At 38.8% G+C, this 14,757-nt stretch overlaps 1 protein-coding gene across 7 annotated transcripts in view; it reads left to right on the forward strand.

Annotated features, from left to right (window-relative positions):
* The window catches only part of RBKS (ribokinase), an 84,878-nt gene that overhangs the window by 34,562 nt on the left and 35,559 nt on the right, over positions 1-14,757 (forward strand). For 6 of the 7 annotated variants that reach the window (XR_013759129.1, XM_079110349.1, XM_079110344.1 and 3 more), the window contains exons 5-6: positions 971-1,135; positions 12,346-12,437. Coding sequence is in view for 6 of the 7 variants with exons in the window: in XM_079110349.1 (XP_078966475.1) it covers positions 971-1,135; positions 12,346-12,437 (257 nt within the window). In the remaining variant the exon portion in view is untranslated. The remainder of the gene's footprint in view (positions 1-970; positions 1,136-12,345; positions 12,438-14,757) is intronic. The other variant, XM_079110347.1, reaches the window with a different exon arrangement.

Below are 14,757 nucleotides of genomic sequence, written 5' to 3' on the forward strand. Positions count from 1 at the left end.
CCTTTTCTCAGTACTGTCTGAAATCTGCTGTGTATTTTTTACACTTATAGCACAATCTCAACTGAGAGTAGCCACATTCCAAGTGTTCAATGGCCACATGTTCAACTGTGACTACCATGTTGGAGAATACAGCTCTTAAGAGTTTACCTGACAGAAATGCACCGTGGCCCCTCTGCCATGTTGGAGGATTACAGAGGCTGGACCCAGGTGATGGGAATGGATCGATTCCTTGGTCCTCTCTCCTCAGTTTGATCTGGTATTGCAGAGACCAAATATTCTTCTATCTGGTGCAATTTTCTGTCTGCTAGATAGTATAAAATGTGTTTGAATTGACAGAATGACTTCTTAGAATACCATCAGGTACATACATCAACTTTTTGCTTACATACAATAATCAGAATAATATGAATCTCACAGAAAGCATGAGTTTTGAGCATTATACAGGTTTATTCCTATTTATACTCATCTATATGTCTTCTGCCATTTACAAATCAGAATCTTTATCATATACATTTATCAGCCATTTCCCATAAAGTAAATTTTTAAGTATGACATATATCATTTGTCCACTAGTATTCTTTATACATAGGAATAGTAATAAGGGAAACCTTTTAAAGATTTTGCTCAAAGTAATCAGAATAAGCCAGGCCAGGTAGCACACACCTATAGTCCCTGCTACTCAGGAGGCCTAGGCAGGAAGATGGCATAAGCCCAGGAATTCAAGGCCAGTCTGGAAAACATAGTGACACCCCCTGTCTCCTAAAAAAAGTAATCACAATAATATGGATCTCACAGAGACATTCCGAAAGATACTTTGAAACACAAAATTTAACCTGAATGTTCTGAAAATGTCAAAATTAATACTTACAATACATTTTGCATAATAACTTTAAAGATGATTTTAATATTGTAGAAAAACATTGCTTGGCTTTACTTGGTTTTAATATAAATATGTAGAATTTCTTTATAGGCCAGAATATCATCGTCATAGTGGCAGGAGCAAATTTACTTTTGAATACAGAAGACCTGAGAGAGGCAGCCAGTGTCATTAGCCAAGCCAAAGTCATGATCTGCCAGCTAGAAATAACTCCAGCAACTTCTTTGGAAGCCTTGACAATGGCCCACACCAATGGAGGTAATTTTACATATTTGTCACTCTTCCTGTAAAAGCTTTTATCACTGTCTTAATTAAAGTTAACCTTTTAAGTTAAGCAAAGCAATACTTTTTCTGTAGTAAAATATTCGTTCCTCCATCTGTGAGATTCACTATCTTGCAGTCCCTGATAACGTTAGAAAGACTTACAAATAGGGCAGAAGCAATGGGAGGAGCATCTCTGACATCCCACAGTGTAACTCTGCAGTCTTGTTAGCAGAAATGATACAGGGAGTAATTAGAATCTTTCAAAGAGCATTGTCAAAGATCTAACCTTGGTAGTGAGATGTCCTCCATCTGAGGAGCAGAAGTTAAACTGCATGTCTTGTCCAGTCACTGCCCAGTTACATTTTGATAAACATCTCAAGGAATCAAAGATTTGTTCTTTCTCCTTTTTATAAAACTACCACCTTCTCAAACAACCACAGATTATTTGTATGTAATGTGTTCTATGTTATCAATGTGTATAAAGTGGCTCTTTTGTTTGACCTTTGATTTTGGAAATGTTTAAACCTACCAAAACAGGCAAAGCTGCATAATGAAACTGATCACCCAAGAATTGTCAACCTGAGGTTAATCTTACTTCATCTTTTCTCCTACCCACTCCTTTCCTCTGGCAAATAACAGATAAACAGATGTTTTTAATAATTCCTGCTGCTTTTTCTCCATTGCCTAGTGGGAAAAGTATCTTCTGAGTTGGAATCCTATTTCTGTTCCTGTTAGCTTTGTGGTCTTAGCAGAATTTGCTGATTTTTCTGAACCTGTCTATAAAATGCAAATACAAATATGCCTTACAGAATTATTCTAAGAATGGGATGAAATAAAATGTGGTGCCAACCATGGAATAGTACAAGACAACAAATCCCAATTTTCTTTAATCACTTCTCTCTTTATATTAAAATTAAGACAATATCCTGATCTAGCACTATTTGGTAAAAATAAATAAATAAATAAATAGTAACCAGTCTGGGCTGGGGATATAGCTCAGTTGGTAGAGTGCTTGCCTTGCTGGCATCGAAATCCTCGGTTCAATTGCCAGCACCACAAAAAAAAAAAAAAAAAAGCCATTCTAAGGCAATAGCTTGTTTGATGTTATGACATTATTTCTTTGATTATAGTAAGAATAAAATAGAGAACCACATTGACTTTTCCAGATAATACTTTCTCAGCAAGATAAAAAAACTAAAAGAAGAAAAAGAACAAAGACAGTGTGTGTGTGTGTGTGTGTGTGTGTGTGTGTGTGTGTGTAGTGTAGTGTAGTGTTCTATATAGCAAGCAATGGAAAATAAACCACTGAAATGATTTTATGGAGAATTTTAAAGTGTATGTCCTGATTTAACAAATTTTCCTCTTGGCAAAACCATGTGCCATGGCAAATTCTCACTGACATTTACTGTATTTTTAATGGACGGGAAGCTGTCAGAAAGAATTCTAAGCCAAAACCCATTTGGTTACATTTTCTGGAAGTGTCACAGATAAAGGCTAATGCTCCTGGTGAGTGTTCTCTGCACTGCGCTCCTCTCAGTCAGGAGATGTGAATACAATGTGCCCTTCACCCTTGCTCCTGTCTTTGTGTAAATCCAAGTATATTCTCAAGTAACTGCTCTTTCTTTTCCACTGTCCCATGTTTCTCAGAGCTCACTGTTTCCTCTGTCCTAGTTTAGTTGCCTGTTACCCACCCAGCTTGTGGAAGAGAGGAAGGTACAGCCACAGTGAGGAGCTAACCTCTCACAGGTGAGGCTAGAGTACCTTCTTGGGCAGGCAGCCTGACCTCAGACTGTCATTGGGGTGGGATCCAGAAATGCTTCCTCTGTCACCTGCCATGTGACTGTTCCATCTGAGAAGCTGGAAATCCTGGGACGTCAAAAGGAGGAGTAGGTTAAGGTAGGCCACAACCACCCAGCCTATTTCACCTTTTGGCTCAGAGACAGTGTGCCTAAGTATTAAGCCTACATGATCTTGCCTGTATTGTAGTCCCTTCTTAACTGGGGGGAATACATTCCAAGACTCCCAGTAGATGTCTGAGATCTCGAATTGTCCCAAGCTCTATAACTTAATCTTTTCCGTCTTAAGCACTCATCACATACTGTGACTGTAACTTTAGTTTGAGACACATAACAGCAAAACTTTTGCTAATTTATTTTCCCTTTTTTTACAATTTTATGGTTAAAAGATTCATTCTTGCTGTAGAGTTTAGCAATCTTAGCATATAATTTTTTCTTTATTATCTCAAGAACTTTCACCTTTTCACCTAAAGGAACCACTTTATGGCTTCTATTTGGCAAATATCAAGTTGCCAGCATCACTACTCTTATACTTTGGAGCCATTATTAAGTAAGAAAGGGTTACTTGTACAGAAGTACTATGAGACCACAGCAGTTAATTTGATAACCATGATGGCTCTTAAGTGACTAACCTACTGGTGATAAGGTGTGGGGAAGCTGGACAGAGGGACCATTCATGTCCCCAGTGGAGTGCACTGGGATTACGTGAGATTTCATCACATGACTCAGAATGGTGTGCAATTTAAAATTTATGAATTACTTATTTCTGGAATTTTTCATTTAATATTTTTAGACCCTGGTTGACCTTGGGTAACTAAAACTGAAAAGCAAAACCACAGATGGCAGGACGGGGGGTGAGGGTTAATTGTGTAATAATATCAAAAATAGTAATACCTTGCATTTAAATGTACTTTATAGCTTACAAGGTTCTTTCTTGCCCATTTGATCATCAGAAAAACCTTATGACAGAAATTTGGCAGCCATTGTTCTCTCAGGATTAAAGGTGAAGAGACTGAAACTCAGGTTTCGAAAGTTGTACAACCGACATCACACTTGTAGTATGTGTGGAAATAGAATTTCAGACGACAAGACCCAAGTTCTGTCTCTTAGACCACATTTTAAAAAGAAACTGCCACATGCCATTACTTCAAGGAACTGAGCCATTATGAAGAAGTACCTATAGAAAAGTAAAATTCATATATTTTAACAGCACAGAGCGTAAGCTTTGAGAGTTTCTGCTACTCAAGAAGCAGTGAAGAGTGCATGTGTGAGTTTACAGCAAATCCCACCATTATGTACAACTCTAATGCACCAATTTTAAAAATGTGGAAAAAAATAAAATTAAAAAAAAAAGTGAAGAGGCCTTAGAGTGTTTTCAGCAATATTTTGCCACACACTTCAGTACAGCACACATACAAGCACACATTCACACACCCGCCTCTGTTGAATCAGGCAGCTTTCTCTGGCCAAGTCTGTTGGCCACCATTAGTAGGTAACAGCCAGCTGCACCTTAGATTCTACCCTATGAATGGGGTGTGTGTGTGTGTGTGTGTGTGTGTGTGCATGTGTATGCGCATATGTTTAGCATGTGTGTGCATTTAATGTATCTTCATTCTCACAAGTGTGGTGTAGGGAAAGGAGAGTACTGTTTTGCTAATTCATGAATTCCAAATTAATCACTAGCGAATAGGGAGTCTCAGTCAAGAAAGCAACTTCTTGCCCAAGGCTTCCAATTCTTTGGTGAAAAAAGAGAATTGAATTGAGAGCTCTCAGCTCATTGATGTCACCACGGACTGATCGCAGAGCAGAGTAGGCAAAGCTAATCATCTGTTGAGCACTGAGTGTCTTGCCAAGGGCATGTGTGCTGATCAGCATTATGCCCTCTCAAGAAAGATGGGCAAGTTCTCATTGTCGTCGTCATCTGACTTTATTGTTGTATCTCCCTTATCTTCATTGCTTCCCAGAAGTAAAATTTGAATTGTATACCTTGTATGACTAGATTATCAATCAATTATTAAAACACAAAGGAGGGCTGTATGCAGCTCAGTGGTAGGCACTGGGTTCTGTCCTCAGGTGTGAGGCACTGGGTTCTGTCCTCAGCACCACCTAAAAATTAAAAAATAAAATAAAGGTATAGTATTCATCTACAACTAAAAGTACTTTTAAAAGAATACAAAGGAAGTGCTCCCTCCATCTTTGAATATACTGGCTGAAACTCTCTCCCTGTCTTTACCATATCACCTACAACATCAAGAAAATTGGTAACCCTGAATAGCCCCCGTCCCCAGAAGGTCACAGTGCAGTGGGGTGCATAGAGGGGCAACTGCAGAACTGATGCTGCAGCTGCTTGTGATGAAATTATGCATGTTGGTTCTGGTCTTTATATCCATTTCAAAGCAAATGGAACATTACAGGAACAATTACAAATAATTGAAATTGTAAGATTGCCAAGATTAAATCCTAGGTATGATACAATGTATCTTTTAATGCAACTTTAGTCCTCTTCCATTTGGCAAACACAACTCCTTGGCTGGTCACCTAGACTTCTACAATAACATTGTCCAGCACATGGCCCAAGTTTAGAGAGATCTTGCTGCTCAAGTTACAAAAAGGAACCTGCAGTGGAAGAGATAGCCAAGCCCATATTTTGGGCATCCCGGCCTTCTTACAGTTTCTTTGATTAGGGTGATTTTATTCCCATTTCTCTGAGCTGGTTCTCAGAGTCAACTGTCCAACCCTGCACTCACCCATACCCGACCCCGCAAAACCATTAATAGTTTCCACTGCGTTGCCCTGTCTTTTATCCTACCAACTGCTCCCTCGGGCCTCACCAGTTCCTCGTTGACATTGCTGTGTCAGCCATTGACATGTGGCTAAGATAACCAGGAGTTTAAGCCATTTCACATTGTAATGAATAGTAATTACTGTTGGGTGCTGTCAGTCACCTCTGCAGCTCCAGGTCACTCCATGATACACTGTGTGTTCTCTCATTTTGCCTCGTCCCAGGATGACATCATCTTTTCCAGCTTGTCTTACAAATTTGCACTCCTCTGATTAACTTAACCATCTACTGATTATTTATGCTTCTTCATCGTGGTAAAGTATCTCTGCTCATTTATGGAAGTATGGGCCAAGAAGAGTCTTTTTTTTTTTTTTTAATTTTCTTTTTTTTAAATTTATTATTATTACACACAAATGGGATACATACTGTTTCTCTGTTTGTACATGAAGTAAAGGCATACCATTTGTGTAGTCATACATTTACATAGGATAATAGCATTTGATTCATTCTGTTATTTTTTCCTTCCCCCCCACCACTCCCTCCCCTCTTTTCCCTCTATACAGCCCCTCCTTCTCCATTCTTACCTCCCTCCCACCCCCTATTATGTGTCATCATCCGCTTATCAGCAAGATCATCCGTCCTTTGGTTTTTTGAGATTGGCTTATCTCACTTAGCATGATATTCTCCGATTTCATCCATTTGCCTGCAAATGCCATAATTTTATTATTCTTTATGGCTGAGTAATATTCCATTGTATATATATACTACAGTTTCTTTATCCATTCATCAATTGAAGGGTATCTAGGTTGGTTCCACAATCTGGCTATTGTGAATTGAGCAGCTGTGAACATTGATATGGCTGTATCTCTGTAGTATGCTGACTTTAAGTCCTTTGGGTATAGGCCTAGGAGTGGGATAGCTGGGTCAAATGATGGGTCCATTCCAAGTTTTCTAAGGAATCTCCACACTGCTTTCCAGAGTGGCTGCACTAATTTTCAACCCCATCAGCAATGTATGAGTGTACCTTTTCCCCCACATCCTCACCAACACCTGTTGTTGCTTGTATTCTTGATAATCTCCCTTCTAATTGAGGCGAGATGAAATCTTAGGGTGGTTTTGATTTGCATTTCTCTTATTACTAGAGATGTTGGACATTTTTTCATATATCTTTTGATTATTTGTAGATATTCTTCTGTGAAGTGTCTGTTCATTTCCTTAGCCCATTTGTTGATTGGGTTGTTTGTATTCTTGGTGTAGAGTTTTTTGAGTTCTTTGTATATTCTGGAAATTAGTGCTTTATCTGAAGTATGAGTGGCAAAGATATTCTCCCACTCTGTAGGCTCTCTCTTCGCATTGCTGATAGTTTCCTTTGCTTAAAGAGTCTTTTTTTAATGGTATCTCCACTTTTCCCCTAAATTTACTCTAACCCTGTGTATCAGACTGTAAGCCTGTGTATGCAGTTACTATTGGTAAGAATGCTGTCCCTCAGTAAAATATAAGCAAATAAGATGTGATTGATTTTTATACAATTTTTATGGCCAATTATAAAGTTTTTTATTCCAGCTATTGATACTTAAAATTCATTGTAATTGTTTTAAAATCTGTAGATATGGTAGAACTTGGCTGAGAATCCATCTGGTCCTGGGCTTTTCTTTGTTGGTAAGCTTTTGATGACTTCTTCAATTTCCTTACTTGAAATTAGTCTGTTTAAATTTTCTGTATCCTCCTGATTCATTTTGGGTGGTCATATGTCTCTAGGAATTCATTGATGTCTTCAAGATTTTCTAGCTTATTAGACATAAATTTTCAAAATAGCTTCTGATTAACTTCTGTATTTCCTTAATGTCTGTGGTGATATTTCCTTTTTTATATGGATTTTAATAATTTGAGGTTTTTTTCTCTTTTGGTTAGCTTGACTAAGGGTTTATCTTATTTCAAAGAACCAACTTTATGTTTCATTGATTTTTTTTATTTTTTAAAATCTCAATTCCATTGATATCAGAACTGTTTTTAATTATTTCCTGTCTTTTGTTCATTTGGGTGTTGACTTGGTTTTTTTCTAGGGCCTTGAGATGTAATGTTAGAGTAGTTATTTGGTCTTTCTGTTCTTTTAATGTATGGGCTCAATGCTGTGAACTTTCCTCTTAGAACTGCCTTCATAGTCGTGAGGCTGAGACAGGAGGATCATGAGTTCAAAGCCAGCCTCAGCAACGGCAAGGTTCTAAGCATCTCAGTGAGACCCTGTCTCTAAATAAAATACAAAATAGGACTGGGGATGTGTCTCAGTGGTTGAGTGCCCCTGAGTTCAACCCCCAGTACCCAAAAAAAAAAGAACTACCTTCATAGTGTTCCAGAGATTTTGATATGTTGTATCTCTATTCTTATTTACCTCTAAGTATTTTTTTTATTTCACTCCTGATTCCTTCTGCTATCCATTCAATAGTGAATACAAATTCACTATTATTCAATAGTGAATTATTTGGTCCCCAGGTATTAGAATAGTTTCTATTTTTATCTTGTCATTGATTTCTAATTTTATACAATTTGATCCGATAGAATGCAGGGTATTATCTCTATTTTTTTTTTTTTTTTTTGTATTTGCTAAGAGCTACTTTGTGTCATAAGATGTGGTCTATTTTAGAAACTGTTCCATCTGCTGCTGAGAAAAGTGTATTCGGTCACTGATGGATGAAATAGTTTATATAATATATACATATATAAAGTCTAAATTATTAATTTTACTTTTTAGTTCTGTAGCTTCTTTATTAATTTTTTGTTTGGAAGATGTATCTAGTAATAAGAGAGATATGTTAAAGTCATTCAGTAATACTGTATGTGCTCTATTTGATTCTTGATATCAAGAAGGGTTTGTTGGATGTCGGTAGATTCTCCACTGTTTAGGGCATAAAACTCTTAAGTGGATCAAAAACCCTGCACATACTAGAAGAAAATGTAGGCTCAGCACTCCATCATGTCTAGTTGGAAACTGACTACCTTAACAAGACTTCTAAAGCACAAGAAGTAAAATCAAGTATCAATAAATGGTATGAATTCAAACTAAAAAGCTTCTTCACAGCAAGGAAACAATCAAGAATGTGAAGAGAGAGCCTACAGAACAAGAGAAAATCTTTGCCATATACATCTCAGATAGGGCATTAATTTCCAGGATATATAAAGAACTCAAAAAAACTTAACCCAAAAAAACAAATAACCCAATCAATAAATGTACAAAGTAACTGAACAGACACTTCTCAAAAGAAGAAATGTGAATGGTCAACAAATATATGAAATAATGTTCAACATCTCTAGAGAGAATTGCAAATTAAAACTACACTGAGATTCATCTCACTCCATTTGGAATGGCAGTTATCAAGACTACAAGTAACAAATTTGTCAAGGATGTGGGGGGAAAAGGTACACTCATGTTGCTGATGGGATTACAAATTGGCACAACCACTCTGGAAAGCAGTATAGAGATTTCCCAAAAAACTAGGAATGGAATCATCATTTGACCCAGCTGTCCCAGTCCTTAGTATATATCCAAAGGATTTAAAATCAGCATACTACAGTGACACAGCCACATCAATGTTTATAGCAGCTCAGTTCACAATTAGCTAACTTATGGAGCCAACCTAGTGCCCTTCAACAGATTAATGGATAAAGAAAATGTGGTATATATACATACTCAAGTAATACTTGGCCCTTAAGAAGATGACTTTATAACATTTGCCAGTAAATGAATGGATTTGGAGACTATCATGCTAAGTAACCTAAGCCAGTATGCAAAAGCCAAAGGTCAGATGTTTTCTCTGATATGTGGAAGCTAACCCACAATAAGTGGGGAAGAGGAAGAATAGAAGTTCATTGGATTAGACAAAGGGCAATGAAGGGAAAGGAGAGAGGGATAGGGAAAGAAAAGACTGTGAATCTGACTTCGTTTTCCTGTGTACATATATGAATACACCACAGTGAATCCCATCATTGTGTACATCCACAGAATGGGGTCTAATTAGAATAAGACATATTTTGTGCTTGTATAATTATATCAAAACAGATCCTACTATCATGTATAACTAAAAACAAAATAAATAAAATTTGTGGGTTTTATTGCTGTAATCCCAGCAACTTGGGAGACTGAGACAGGAGAATCCCAAGAGACCAGCCTCAGCAACTAAACAAGGCTAGTGAGACCCTGTCTCAGAAAATATAAAGGCCCAGCGGCGCAGGAGGCTGAGGCAGGAGGATTGCAAGTTCAAAGCCAGCCTCAGCAAAAGCAAGGCACTAAGCAACTCAGTGAGACCCTGTCTCTAAATAAAATACAAAATAGGGCTGGGGATGTAACTCAGTGACCCAGTGCCCCTGAGTCCATCCCTGGTATCTCCCCCAAATAAATAAATAGGGCCAGGGATGTGGCTCAGTGGCTAAGCACCCCTGGGTTCAATCCCTGGTACCAAAAGAGAGAGAGAAAAAAAAAAAAAAGAAAACAAGGAAGGAAGGAAGGGAGGAAGGGAGGAGGGAGGAGGGAGGGAGGGAGGGAAGGAGGAAGAGAGGAAGGAATTGTTAGATTGGGCATCTTTTAGGGGAAGAAAAGGAAATTCTACAGGAAGGACTCTACCCTGCTGCTCCATATTGGCACCATGCTCTAATCTGTGCTCTAATGCTGATGAGTGCCAATTTGAAGATCATCCTAGGTGGGCTTGAGGCAAATAGGGAACACTATATTGTTCAGAAAACCTAAAAATGTATGTGGGTGTGTTCAAATGCTGGGCAATGATGACCTTTATGCATAGCTGATATTTCTAAGACCTCACAAAAGTGGAGGAGCCAATGAGCGAGATTGTTGCCAGGCTACACACTCCACAGAAGGCAGAGAGATGGGTGGACAGGCGGGGGTGTCGGGCTGTGTGTAAAGGACAGTATAATAACAGTAATAATCCTTTACATTTGTACAACACTTTACAGTTTACGCAGGGCTTTTATGTCCATTTTCTAATTGAAGCTGCACAATAGCCCTGTGCAAAAATCTGAGCTGCCAAAAATATACTGTAGAATTTCTGTGGATGGCCATTATGGAATCTAAAATAACAAAAATGTGGGAATAGTGTTAGCCCATACAGGACAAGGCCACTGGCTGAACCAAAACATTATAGAGGGATCTAAGGAGATGCAGAAGCACACTAGATAGCCTCGTGGGATGGAGTAGTGGACTGTTTCCATCAGTCATGTGCCGATTAGCATCTTGCCAGGAACGTGGGATAGATCACTGCCAAGCTAGCTATGTGAGAGCCACCTGGAGACCCCGATCTTAGCCCCAGATTCTGACTCAGTGGGTTTGAAGTGGAGTCCAAAATCATGCATTTGAGCGAGCTCTCCCTGATGCTGATGGGCAGCCAGGTTTATAAGTCACTGTTCTGGAAGACTCTTTGAGAACTGCAACTCTAATCAGATGAGACTACTTAACACCTAAGTCAGTGGACCCAGGTTGAGGCAAAGAAAACCAGCCAATCCAGTTTAGTACACTGCAGGATATATTTGGGAGGCATGCAAAATACACATGTGTACCTAAGTTGTGGCAAAGAAGGTGCTTCCTGCAAATGAAATTTCTGAAGACTTTAAAATAATTTAGTTTCATACCAAAGGCTATTTCAAGATGTCATGAATTAGATTTGGAGGTATGTATTGCTTAGACAGAGTTCTGGCCTACAGAAGCTATTTTAGAGAGGACCAAACCCGAAACTTAAAGTCAGAGGACCATGGGTAGGAGGTACCCTGCCTGATGACATCCCAGGGAAGGGCCTTCGACATAGGATCTGTTCTCTCAGCCTTGCTTTCCTCCTGAGAAAAATGTACTTCTCCTGTCACCACCATCACAGTGACATCACACCATCTCCTTTCCCCACTAATGCAATTTCCATCCATCCTTCTCGAGTGGCCTCCTGGTCTGAGCTACCATTCAGCCTCTGACAGAATTTCTCCTCCTTTCTTAATATTTTTTTTTTTAATGTTCCCAGCTTGCTCACCAAAGCCAAGAATGTAAGCTTTGTGTGTGTGTGTGTGTGTGTGTGTGTATGTGTGTGTGGTGTGACATATTTGGGAGGCATGCATGGGTGTACAAAATACACATATGTACCTGAGTTTCCTACATACTACTCTTATCAGGAAATTTTTTAACTCTTTATTGTTTCTTTTCTGTGATCTCTTTTTTCTTTCCTAGAAAATGGATTTATGAAATAGCCTTGCAACTAAGAACTTACAGGAACCCACAAAAATCTTCACCCACCTGATCACACTCACACGTGACCTTTCATGCCACAACATTTTTACTCCTCTTTAATGTTCTCGCTGCCCTCACTTAACTCTGTAATCACCTTGGTTGTAAATATTAATGCTTTCCCTTGAAGCTGAAATGTTGTAAAGTAAAAAATAGTGGAAATGAAAATAAGAAGGCCCGGGTGCTCAGCTATCATGGAGATTGAGATTTCAGACTTTTCTACATCTGTACTTAATGGATATTTAATCTGATGAATGCAAACATGATTGCAATCAGGGATTTGTCCTACCAAATGTCTGTAAATGTGCCATGTTAAGAGTGATAACCATCGAACCCCTTTCCCATTCCTTTGTAGTGAAAACATTGTTCAATCCGGCTCCTGCCATTGCTGACCTGGATCCGCAGTTCTACAGCCTCTCCGACGTGTTCTGCTGCAACGAGAGTGAGGTGAGGGCGAACTGGTTCCGTCACCCTGAGAAACTGAAAGACTCGTGTGTAAGGGGATAAAGCAGAGGCAGGATGAGAACCACATTGATTTGATCACGAGTCTTCCACCTGATGAACACAGATTTCCAGTTTGCTGGGGTGTGTAGAAAAGGAAATTAGTAAGTTCTGGGGGTTGGGGGAATTCTGTGAGTCACCTCCATAATGTGGTACTAATCAAACCTGTTAGTTAGTCCCCTCCCTGCCCTCACACTCCTGGTGTTTTGTTTTCTTTTCTAATTATTCCATATTTTGTGAACTAATTAGCATTAGAGTTGCCAGGTTGAGCAAATAAAAATACAGATGCCCAGATAAATTTGAATTTCAAATAGTCAGTGAATAATATACTAAACATACTTATGCTACAAAATATTTGTTGTTTATCTGAAATTCAGATTTAGCTAAGCTTCCTGTATTTATCTAACAATCCTAGTTCGCATACATGCCCTGGGATGACTCCTGCCTTCTGTGGTGAGACCCCATGACAGCACTGGTGGACAGACACAGGTTCTTCATGATACCACAGCAGAGTCCTTGGGGGCTGCTGCATGAGGGTCATAATGTACTCATCTGCACAAAATCTCTCTTAGTATGTTTTCTTATCAGTGTTTTTAGAAAGAAAATTCAGTATTTCTTCCTTTTTGTAGGTTAGACAGCATTAGACCAGAGCTCTCTCCCATCATTGTGATGCGGGACCTGCATACACATTGGCAAATGCAGTGTGCACAGAGAACGTCATTAATGAACTGCAATGGTCGTTTTCCATTTAGTTCAAAGGCTGAATGAAGGTCTCTAGGATTTCTTGACCTCCTTTTTTGATAATTTCATCTCTTAGATCACAGAGGACACACAAAAAAGACTGCTACATGGGAACTAATTTTAACAAACCACAATAGGTTGTGCAATATTCTCAAGCTACCACCATCGTCAGACATTGGACTAAGAAAAAGGAATTGTGGGAGATAGTGACCATTTCACAATAAGAGGTTACATTACCCTCAACTGCCAAACCGGCTCAGATTTCCCTGCTAGATACTCACACAGCACTCTGTTTATTCTTCGATCACTCATCACAGTCCAAAATGATTTATTCAGTCCTTCTGTCTTCTCCATTAAATTACAAGTTCCATGAGGACAGGGCATCTGTCTTATTCACTATTTTATCCCCAATGGCTATCCCCTTGTGTATATGTTATCTATTGCTGAGTAATAAATTACCACCAAAATGCATTGGCTTATAACAATAATTATTGTCATTCACAGTTTCCATGTGTCAGGAATTCAGACAGAACACAGTATGGTTTCTCTCTGCTCCATAATGCCTGGAGCCTCCATGGAAAGACTCCAAGGCTGAGGGATGGAATTATCTGAAGCCTTTTTCACTCATATGCTTCATAGTTGGTGCTGGCCATTAGCTGGGAGCATCATGGGGCCGTGGACCACTTACATGTGGCCTTTTCTCATGGCCTGGAATTCCTCACAATACAATAGCTGGGTTCCCAAATCCCAGCATGGAGAAAGAAAGTACAAGAAGTAGAAGTTATGTTGGCCTTTTATTTATCTTCAGAAGTCACACTGCATCACTCTGCCCCATCACTGTGGTTGAAGAAGGAAGGTCCACCCTGGTACCCCACCTCTCAATAGAAGATTGCATGGTCATGGTATAAAAAGAGCATGTACGACTTTCATATGGTTATCTTTGGGAAATAACATCTGCTGTACTGTTCCTTACATCACTGGCACCTCGTAAATGCTTGTTAAATGAATTAACTCTGAACTTTAAGAAAATTAGCCTCAAAAAATTCAATCGTAGAAAGAAAAACATCAAAGTTATTATGTCCATCTACAACAAAAATATTTTTTTAAAAAAGAAAGAAACAATAAGCTGGGTACTGTGGTCCACACCTGTAATCCCAGCAACTCTGGAGACTGGGGCCGGAGGATTGCAAGTGCTTTAGAAAGCACTTTGCAGGTGGAAACTCAAGAAAAGCAGCACTAGAGGAAAAGCTGCAAAGTGCTTTCTAAAACTGAGAAAAGACACAAGTCCTCAGGTCAAAGGTGTATAAAAGTGCCATGTAAAATGAACAAATCTGATTCTCTACTTATGCACATTTTAATGGAACTGCACAAAACTGGGAATAAAAGCAAATATATTTTTAAATGATCAGAGGGGAAAAAGACATTAAATGTAAATGGCAAGAATAGCTCTATCTACCAACACAAGAGAAAAATAATTTGTTAAACAATATGTGTGGAAGATAATTTCTTTAAAGAAAAATATCTT

Source organism: Sciurus vulgaris (assembly GCF_902686455.1).
Source record: "Sciurus vulgaris genome assembly, chromosome: 14".
NCBI lineage: Eukaryota > Metazoa > Chordata > Mammalia > Rodentia > Sciuridae > Sciurus > Sciurus vulgaris.